Source organism: Heloderma suspectum, chromosome 5 (genome assembly GCF_057233095.1).
Source record: "Heloderma suspectum isolate Gila_16-S chromosome 5, 16-S_ref, whole genome shotgun sequence".
Classification (NCBI taxonomy): domain Eukaryota; kingdom Metazoa; phylum Chordata; class Lepidosauria; order Squamata; family Helodermatidae; genus Heloderma; species Heloderma suspectum.
In genome coordinates this window covers 154,638,799-154,649,566 of record NC_139462.1, presented here as the reverse complement: position 1 = coordinate 154,649,566, position 10,768 = coordinate 154,638,799, and the positions used below count along the sequence as shown (strand labels likewise).

General features: G+C 40.8%; 1 protein-coding gene across 6 annotated transcripts in view; it reads left to right on the top strand.

Moving 5' to 3' along the window:
- SEPTIN7 (septin 7) overlaps positions 1 to 10,768 on the top strand; it is an 82,586-nt gene that overhangs the window by 45,296 nt on the left and 26,522 nt on the right. For all 6 annotated transcript variants that reach the window (XM_084857881.1, XM_084857878.1, XM_084857880.1 and 3 more), the window contains exons 4-6: positions 4,097 to 4,197; positions 5,250 to 5,384; positions 9,556 to 9,673. In XM_084857881.1, the coding sequence (XP_084714007.1) occupies positions 4,097 to 4,197; positions 5,250 to 5,384; positions 9,556 to 9,673 (354 nt within the window). The remainder of the gene's footprint in view (positions 1 to 4,096; positions 4,198 to 5,249; positions 5,385 to 9,555; positions 9,674 to 10,768) is intronic.

Here is a 10,768-nt window from a genome sequence, read left to right as displayed (position 1 = left end):
GATTCCCAGGTGGAATCCCATCCAAATACTAACCAGGGCAGACCCTGCTTAGCTAGCCTTGTCCCCAAAAGCGTCAAGTTCAAATTCTAAAAAGCACCTTTTAGAATTAACTTTAGGAAAGAGGCCAGGTAAATATGGCTGCTCCTTGCCCTTTGGACTGTCAGTTACTCAATAAAATTGCTTATTGGTCCAGTAGAGTGCTGCTGGCCTAGGGTCCCACATGTACCGGGACAGCATATTGTGGTAGACAAAGAGGTGTCCAATTGCATGCTGGACCTGCCTAAAGACTTCAGAATATTATTAGTGCTGATCAGACAGATGCTTCACATCTACACTGTATGGCTTGATAACAAGAATGCGAGCTAGAGCAGTGTTCACAATTGTGTAATGCTTATTTTGAGCAAAAGCGTGCTCCAGGTTTCTGAGAAACATCCTGTAGGCTTCTTCCATATTCTCCATGTCCTTGAACTCATGATACTTGACCCGTCTAGATCAGAGCAAATGGTAATATGCACTGCTTTCAGACCAGCTTCAGGGAAATAAAAACCTTGATAGTGGAAAGGTGCTCTTCATCAATAGCAAACCTCAAGGGTTAAAAATTCAGTTGGAACATCTATTTCAGTCAACTGCTGATCTGTTATAAATTGAGTTCTGGAAGAACACAAGTGCATGTCAGGGTGTTTGAATTCACTTCCAATACGTCTCAACACAATTCTGTCAACTGAACCTTAAATATAGGACAGCTTCATCAGATTCATGTTGTTGTCAGCAGCCACTTGTTGGAGTTCAGAGGTGTGCAGCCCTGACTTACAGATGAAAGAACACACCCTAATCAGCTTTTGATAAATATGTCTTGCCTCTACAACTTAATGTCTCTTAAGGCACAATCCTATGCCTGTTTAGACAGAGAAAAGGCCTACAACTCGCAGCATGCTGCGGCCAACAATGCTGGCCAGGGCATGTTGGGAGTTGTAGGCCTTTTCTCTGTCTAAACATGCATAGGATTGCGTCCTCAGTGACTGCCATGCCAGATCGGATTTATGCATGGCACACCAAATCTTGAGAAGTGGGTACAAGCTCATTGTTTGCGTTCTCTGCATTCGTGCTTCCCAGTTTGGTCCACAGGCCATGCTCATACCCAGTGTTGGCACTTGCTCCATCTGTAACTAGAGAGGACATGAAGATGATTTTCCATCTTCAATCTCCAGTTTTCCTATAGTATTTGAGCATACAGGCCCTATAGCAACATACAGGCCCTCTGTGCCACGTTTTTGTGCCTCGTTCTTAAGCCTCAACATTGCCAAGGAAGTACTGCTCTTCCTCCCCTGTTCTTGTTACTACCTTAGCCATAACACAAATTTTGTTAGTTTTTGGTCCTATCAACACTCTCACTGCAATGCAGAAACAGAGCAAGACTCAAGAACCTTGTGTGCAATTAGCTGTTGCACTTAGAACAATGCACGCAAGTAATTCATGATGGGCCTTTGGAGTGAGGTATTGAAGTTCATTGACGCTGATATTTTTCAGTCTCTTCCCATTCATTTTGAATGGATTTGCAATCTCTGTCAACGTTGCCTGCACAGTCATTTCCTAGTTGTGCAACGTAACTTCTTTTTGGCATTGTTTATCAATCATAAGAGAACCAACTCTGTTTGCTAGTTCCTACTGTACCTTCAATACTGCCCTTCCTATTTGGCTACATTGTGTTGCCTGTGCTTCTGGAACTGACATCTATCAGAATGCATTCTATTTGTTTCATTTCTATACCACTCAACAGCTGAAGTTTTCTGAGTTTCAATGTTCCTCCAGCATTTTATATTGTTTATATTGTTGGCGTTTGTACTGTATTTTATATATTCCTTATGTAAACTGCTTAGATCTTATATCAAGAGGCATATAAGAAGAAAGAAAGAAAGAAAGAAAGAAAGAAAGAAAGAAAGAAAGACCCAGTGCTAGGAACTTTAGAAAATTCTGTTTGGCAGCAATAGGAACTTTATTCTCAACTTTTCTCCTGAAGTTCCTAGCTTGCGGGGGCAGTGGGGCTGATCTATGTCCTGATGATGGTTGAGGAGGGAAGAGGATAAGCCTTCCCGCCCTGTAGGCCTCTAATTGCTTCTTTTTTAAAAGCAGAGGCGTAGCTGCAAGCTGCTGCTTTAAAGAAACATGTAGTTTGGCCCTGACTGTTCTTCTTCTAAGGGCACTTTTTCAAAATACCAAGTGTGCCCTTGGGCCCAAACTTGGGGGAAGTAGCAACCAATAAAATGTGCTTGCCCACAAGGAAAATGCACGTTGTGTTGTGGCATACACCATGCACACTAGCGGAGATTGCATCCCACTGTGCTGTTCTAAATTTGTCTTAGGAAAAGCCCTGCTCCTCTTCTAACAAACAGGGAATCAGATCACAATACTGCACAGGTACAGTAGGGCTTCAGGCTTTGTTAAACTGACCAATCTCTTCACAAAGTCCATGAATCAGAAATCAGTACAGTGGAATTGGCATGGGTGCATGCAGGAGATCGGTTTCTTTGACAACTGTTCTGGCACCGTAACCTATGAAGCTAGTTGCCTTGTATTGCGTAGTTTTTCTGTTGCCACCGAATAATATTCTGGGAAGCATAAGCAGTGTTCAAGGAGGCTGGCTGAAGTTGTCATGAATTATCACAGATAAGCAGTGGTGGTCAGATGTTGAGGTCTTCCATCTTATATGTATGGCATGTGGAGGCAGTCATGTTCCTGACCAATTTTCTAGCCCCAGTCAAGATTAAGGTCATGGGAAGATCCCTGTGTATATTTAGGCTTTCTGCATTTCTAGAAAAAGCCTCCACGCACCCTATGTTACCCTATTTAAGTTCACTAAGTGCTAAGTATGTGCAGAAATTTTATTTATTGAGTGCATTTTTACACTGCCCATTAACATTAAGTTCTCTGGGCAGTATAGCTTTATGGAATGGATATGAATCAAACAGGTGTTCTTTGAGATTGGTTCTATTGATGTTCTCCTCTGCTGGTGGATAACAGATTTTTATTTTTTGTCACAACAAAGGGGTAAGGAGCTATAGAGGGTACTGGAGTATTGCCCCAAACATTTGAAATTCAGCCATTCTGGTTTGGGGTTTTTCAGCAGGCATTGCCTCCACATTTTCAAGTGTACCTTTGCAACCATAGACACCTCTCTTTTAATGAAAGCGGAGTACCACATTCTGTGGGTTTCCTGTGCTCCCGGAGAATTGTGGTGCACACACAGTCCTGCATATATAATCTGAATAGTCAACATAACTGTGACCAAGAAAGTGTGCATTACAAGATGAGCAATCATGCCACTCAAATACAATTCAGTATTGTGAGGTGCTTTCACTGGGAAGATAAGTTAGACATGCAAGTTCTTGTGAGCAATGACTTCTGAAACTTTCCACTGTTCAGGAGTTGTGGCACAAGTTTTTGCTTCTCCCTAATGACTAGCAGAAGCAGACTGAGCAAAGTGGACAAGCTTATTATGTGTGTTTTAAAGATTATGGCTTGTGAGTGGAACTCTGCTTATGTGATGCTCGAACTGGCAGAAGGGGAAAGGCAACTTTTGTGATTCCCCCTGTGGGCCCCCATCTCCTCTGGAGGTTTGGGAACAACGTGACAGGTGGCACTAGGGACTGCAGAGGGAAGGGGTAATTGCAAAAATTGCAATTTTTCTTTTCTTAATGCCAGTGGGACCTCCCCTAGATCACAATCGCTTCCTTGAATAGAAAGAACCACTTATTCACAGAAGAGCAACTAGGGATCCAAACTTGTTATATATAAAACAAATAAAAACATAACATAAAAATTTCTGATCCAGGAGAGGATCCCACATATAAAAATGCATACATAGAAACCATAAGCAGAACATTTTTCTATGGGAGCAACTGGTGAGTATGCACACCTACAACAACAGCAATAACAACATAATAATAATGAATAATAACAATTAATAACCACAGTAAGTATAAACAACTGTAATATTCAGGATGTGGTGCTCATTGTTCAGCATTTTTTTTACTTGGAGAAATACCACATTCAGTTCTCAAGCATATAGATGATCATCTTTTTTTAATTTATTTTTCAGGTTGAACAGTCTAAAGTTCTAATCAAAGAAGGCGGCGTTCAACTGCTGCTAACAATAGTTGACACACCAGGATTTGGTGATGCAGTGGATAATAGCAATTGGTAAGCAGTTTCTAATATTCCAGAGTGGTGGTTACTAACTCAGAACATCTGCATTTCTTTGAAGTAGAACTGAATTCTACTTTGTCTCTTCTGCCACTATTCTGTTGGCCAGAAATATATTAAAAATAATATAGTTGTACAAATTTTGTAACAATGTCTTCTTTAGTTTCTCTTTGATTAGCTCTGAGGTAAATATTGGTTGGCTGTTCACTATGTAAAATGTCAAGGAGGTGACTGTAATTCTGTGATGTCACAAGATAAAATCTCCTGATATCCTGTCAAGAATATTCCTTCAGTTGCCTTAAATGTTTTATTTTAATACTACTAAGCTAATCCTTTTTTTTTTTTTAGATGAATTGCCCCGCAGCTTTGTCAATATTGGGGGGGGGGGGGTCCTTGTGTCCTCCCTATTTCTCTGACCTCTCCTCCATTTGCACCAGTAGCATCTACTTATTGCCACCACTCTTCCTTCCTGGCCCTCTTTCCTCAGCTGTGCACATGACCTTTCCTTTTCTCTTACTGTAGCAGCTGCTCCTGTATTTCTACCCAGGGGAATAAAGTGCAGCTCTCCCTCTCTCCACACTTGAAAGGGCCATTATCCCTTAAAGCCTGAGATAGGTGGATGAGAGGGGGAGTGCATTCTTGTGCAGCCATTAGAACTGATCTGCATTCTAGCAGTAGCAGGTGTAATAAGGGTAGGGGAAAGGCAATGAATGTTCTGGTGGAAGAAGTTGGGAGAAGCTCTGGTGAGTGGCAAATTGCATGCCTGTTGTAATAATGCTTCCATTTACTGATTGTAAGCATAACCCAATAGAATACAAATGCTAATCTTTAAGCTAGCTAACTATAGTTCCTGGAAAAATATTGATTAGATTTGACATGTTCAAGTTAAAAGACATTAGTCTATGCTTAACCCCATTAGCCTTCTTTGTGAACAGAATATCGGCAGCATTTATATGCAAATTACTTAAAGTTATGCTTAACTTGCTTTGGTGCAGTACATGTTTAAGAATGGTCATTTAACTTGAAACATTTGTATTTGCATATTCCAGCTGGCAGCCAGTTATTGATTACATCGACAGTAAGTTTGAAGACTATCTCAATGCAGAATCACGAGTGAACAGACGTCAGATGCCAGACAACAGGGTGCAGTGTTGCTTATATTTCATTGCTCCTTCAGGACATGGGTCAGTAGAAAATGTAACTTTTTCTACTCCCTGTACCCTTAAAACTTTTCCAAGTACATGCATTCAATCTACAAGATCAGATGTGTCTCAGCATAGGATTGCAAGCATGGTTTAATCTCCTAAGTAATTTCTCTTGTCAAACACTAGCAAAGGTGACTTGCACTAAATCCAAAATAGCAGGACGTAGGATTATTTGCTAGTTTTCTTGGTTCCTTTAGTGCCTCTTTTGTCAGTTAGCTTTGGTTCGCGTAATGTATTCATTGTGTGTCAGAGGATATCCAAAACATTAATTTCTTCATTACATTTAAGAGGAAAGAGTGGGAGCTTCAGTGCATAATAAAAGCCACATATTGAATTTCTCAGTTCATGGTTGATACAGATTGATGTACCTTTTCTCTACCTTCCTTGCTCCCCTTTGACTTCTTAATATTTCTGTGTGTGGGGAGGATTAAATTGCATTTAATCCTGGGCCTTGAATATCTTAACTAGAATTTAATAAAATCTGTAACATCCAGTATTAGTTGTATTAAGACTTGGTCTGTATGAGGATGTATATGGAAAAGAAAAAAAGTGATATTTAGTTGAAGTCAGCTGTATAAGCAAAGTGTTATAGAGTTTGCCACCTATCTGTCTGGGGAGTAACTATTGATGCTGGAAAAACATGCCAGTCCTATTAATGGTGAGCTAACTAACAGAAGGGTCGCTATCAAAGTCATACATGCCAGGCCTTAACTAGAGGTGCATGTGACTCTTCTTCATTCATAACTTTTATATATCACTTAATATAGGTGTACGGTTTACATTTTTTCAGTCAATGTTGTCTGTATTGGTCATGCAAGGGGTCATCTAACTACCTCTAAGGAGGACAAGCTTCATCCACTTTTTGTCCAGCTTTCCTTGTTTGTCTCAGTATTGCTAACACCAAATGTTCAAAGATTGTGGTAGTCCTTAAGTGTGACACTTGAAGCTTCTGATTCTGAATCTAAAATATACTGCCATCCTGGGAAAAAGTTGGAGGCAAGCTGCTGACCTCAGTCATGAATCAGTGATTCATGAACACATTCCTAGGTCATGGGGCCTGCCAACTTTACTTTTCAGTCTCATCTGGATTCAGTTTCATCCAGCTTTCCTGCACCAAACCCTCAGACCAGTGCCAGAAGTGGAGAGAGACTTGCAAGGTCAGAATCTGAAGAAAGCAAGAGCTGGATATTGTCTGATTTGAAAGCTCACTGACACCTTCCTTTTTTGAAAACCTTTTAATTGTTTTCATTTCAATAGCCATTTACTAAAAATACTCTTAGATAACAGCTTAATCACTTATGGAATATAAACAGTTGTGTACTTCTGTTTAAGTAAGATTTATCTGTTTTCTTAGTCCTGAGTTTTATGATGGTGTTGTGGTGGTTAGATTTAGTAAAGGAAATTACTTTACCTGACTTTGTTTGCATTTTGTAGGCTGTTTTGGGTCCCTTTTGCCTTGTTTGATTATTATTTCTCCAATTAAACGAGACCTTTCCCTTCTGAATAACATGAAAATGTCTTTAGGAACTTGTATCAAGAATTTTAAGAAGCCCTGCTCCTTTATTTAAGCCAAACTGCCTTGTTTGGAACAGGATCAGAGTTCAGCTGACTTCGCTGCAGAGGTTGTGATGGCACTCCAGTCCTATATTAGGGTTTAGCCACTTGGATAAGATAGGAAACCTCTCCAGATCAAAAATGCTAGCTAAAGCAAGGAAATGAAAGGGGGTGGGGTACTCTGGTGAAGAGAACAGGGTTGATTAATAGTTGGCATGGTTTCCCTTGTACTAATTTCCTGTTTCAAGTGAAGTTCCAAGCCTGGGAGAATTCACACAGTACAGTCTCTTGTCAGAGATAAAGAGAGCAATCCTATAGCTACTAGATGCTGTCTAGAGGGCCATAGGATATGCTCTATTCCGGTAACCAACCTCGGAGCTCGCACTCTGAGGTTGGTTCCCGGAAATCCGACTTTCCCCCTTGTCTGCGCTGCCTCAGAGGCAGCGTAGAGACTCCCCATCCTCTGCACTCGGAGCGACTGAAAAGGGACGGGGCTGTGGAGCGTTCTGGGGCAGGGAGAGCAGAGCTGCATGTACAACGCATCCTATATGTCATATGGCAGCTTCCTCTCCTGGTCGGCTGCCCACCGCTAGACAGCCAAAAATGGCTGTCTAGTGAAAAAGAGCAAGGCAGGAGAGGCGTGGAGGGAACGATCTCCCCGTGCCTCTCCTGCTTTGCCTTGGATAGGCGGTTGCCTCCGAGGTCAGAGGCGGCTAACTATTTAGTTAGGATTGTGCCCTAAGACTGCTTCAAGGGAGGGAAATGTTAAGAGATGATGGAGAGCAACTGCTTAGACTCATTTTCCTCTACACTGAGTGAGTAGGGGGAGGACTGCTTAACACACTGCATTCATATAATGTATATGTAGCACATTCATTAAAACTATATTGAGATGCGCATTTTATGTGACATGTGTGCACACTAGAGAGCCATATATTAGTTGGGCCTCCCTCTACATGTATACTTGTTCTCTGTAATGTGTGAAGCAGCCTCTCTTGCCTGTCTGTCTGCAAACCATTGGCAGAAGCTTCTGGCCACACACAATTAGGCAGCTGAAATATGGTCTGAATCCGGATTACTGAAAATTCAACGCATATATTATGATTTGAATTTGACAGACCCAAACTCATGACTATTGGAATTGTAGGTCTTATAGAATTTGAATATTGCTTTGGGTGCTCCAATGAAAAAGCTGTTTAAAATATAATAAAGAAAATACCTTCCATAATATCCATCAGAGAAAAGGCTTGGTGCTCCCTCTTAGTTTTTACTCTAAGCTATCAAGTTTAACTTGTTAAGCAGAATAGGAGTAGAAGACTCTTGCAATCCTGTAGATGTGTACTCAGAAGTAAGACCATGAGAAATAAGCACCGAGTTCAGTGGGGCTTACTCGTAGATAAGTGAATATAGGATTGCTAATCACAGAACGCAAACACAAGGATATGTAGAATGTCTTCTAGTTGAGCAAACTGATTTTCTTACAGTCCACTTTATTAACTTTCCCATCCCTTTAGTTTAAAAAACCCATTCTTTTCATGTACTACTATCAATTACTTCTTAAAAGGCATGCTGATTTTTCTGCAGGCTAATTTTTCTGTAACAACATAAGAGCCATATTGAATCAGACCAAATGCCTATCTAGTCCAGCATTCCGTTCACACAGTGGCCAACCAGCTGTCTGTGGAAAGGCCACAAGTTGGACATGAGTGCAGTGATACCCTCCCGCTCATATTCCCCAGCAACCAATATACAGAGGCATACTGCCTCTGATACTGGAGGTAATATATAGACATCATGACTAGCCATCATTGCTAGCCTTATCCTTCATGAATGTTTTGTTGTGGCTTTAATTATGCTTTGCATCAATTTATCTGGGTAAAAAGTCAGGCCAGTGAGCCTATAACTTCCTGACTCTTCCAGATCTCTCTTAAAAATTAGTGTAACATCAGTTACCTTTAAAAAAAAATTCGTAAGGAGACCCATTTTAGTGATGTTGTATATTTTTGTTAGCAAAACAATTTCAAATTTGAGCTCCGTAAGAACTTTTATGTAGTCCAGATTTGGTGACTTCTTAACTTTTTAAATTTGAAAATTAGCCCTAGGACTAATTTTCTGTGCTGGCTGCCTCTCCGAGGTCGGGAACGTGACGTCAGAGAGGGGGAAAAGGGGGTGAGAAAGGGGAAGAGGCCAGGGAGGCCAGGATACGAACTATCCTGAGGCCTCTCCAGCCTCCTTTGCTCCCCCTCGGAGATGCTTTTGAAAATGAAGGCAGGAGGACAGGGAGGTAAAGATCTGGCTGCCCTGCATAGGATGACTATCAGCATCCAGGTTCGGAGGCTTACGATCATTGCAGTAGGATTGCACCCTTAGTTTCCTCTTCTGTAAAAATAAATATATATATAGTTGCAACTATTAAATAAGAAAAGAAAGCTGTGGTACTTCACTGCATTCATCGTGAACATTTGCTCATGTAGATTTTTGCAGTGTTCACAAGGGACTTGGTTTCTCTGAACAGTATGTGTGCATCTTGTTTTTAGCTGCTTTGTTCGGGAAACGTTATTTGCAGAATCACAATACTTTTTTCTCTTTTTTTCAGACTTAAGCCTTTGGATATTGAGTTTATGAAGCGCCTGCATGAAAAAGTGAACATCATTCCACTTATTGCCAAAGCAGACACGCTTACACCTGAAGAATGCCAACAGTTTAAAAAACAGGTGGATGGAAACTTTAATATTAAAAATAATTATTTGTGCCTATATAACTATTGTACATCCCCTCCATTTCAAGTTATAACGTCAGGATTTAATCCCTAAAGTAATTTACAGCATTTTAGCAAGAGAATACATATTGCTGAGCTAACTTCTTCCTGAAGGCAAAAAGCATGAGTAGTATAATGCAACTCCAGACAAGGGAAATGTGTTCACTGATCTTATCTCAGCAATGAATGTTCTTTCCAGTATGTTTAAAAATGAATGCTCTTAATTAGTGAAATACATATCACACTATCAATCTAAAATTGTTTGAAATTCTGCCAGTTTTGAGTAGGGATGTTAATGTTAGATTTGTCGGGCATCTTTCTTTGCTAGACACTGCTGTAGTGTCTACTTTTCAAAGGTAGTGGTGTACTTGTGGTTGAAAAGTAATACAGTACACTAGTTTGTGGTTTCTATATGCAAGACTGTGACTACCTGTAGGGCAGGTTGTAGGCCTTAAGGATAATCTAGTCGAATCCTGTTCACTGATAGAAAATGGTATTCCACCCTCTGCCCCAAAATTTTGCTTGCAATTTAATTCAGTCCCTAAGGCGCTACAGCAATAGTGCCTGCTGTAAAATCAAATCAATATGTATTTCAAGCGGAAGGCAGGGTACTGAAAATGTTGGTCACTTACTAACATGGAGCACCTGTTACTGCCTTGGAGAGCAGGAGTGAGAGCGTAATAGTTGCATATTTCAAATCTTGATAGAAAGCTTTGAAACCACTGTGAAACAGATGATCAGCACTTCACCATTATTATTATTTTTTTTGGCACATTAGTTATTAGATACTAGTGGAGCTTACCACAAACAGTTGTACTGTATCCTCATCACGTTCAGAGCTCCAGCTGTCCTGGTACAAGAGCCATATAGTGCTCTTTAGGCCTCTCTGTGGGGTAATTCCAGGAGAGGGAAAGAGGAGACACCTTTTCTCCAGCCTTCCCTAGGCAGTCTCCTGCTATCCTGTATAAAGCTAGATTTGGGCTGGCTGCCAGCCCTGAACCTGAGTATTTTCTTGCTGTATAGGAGGAGTGAGCAATTTGTGGCCCTCCAA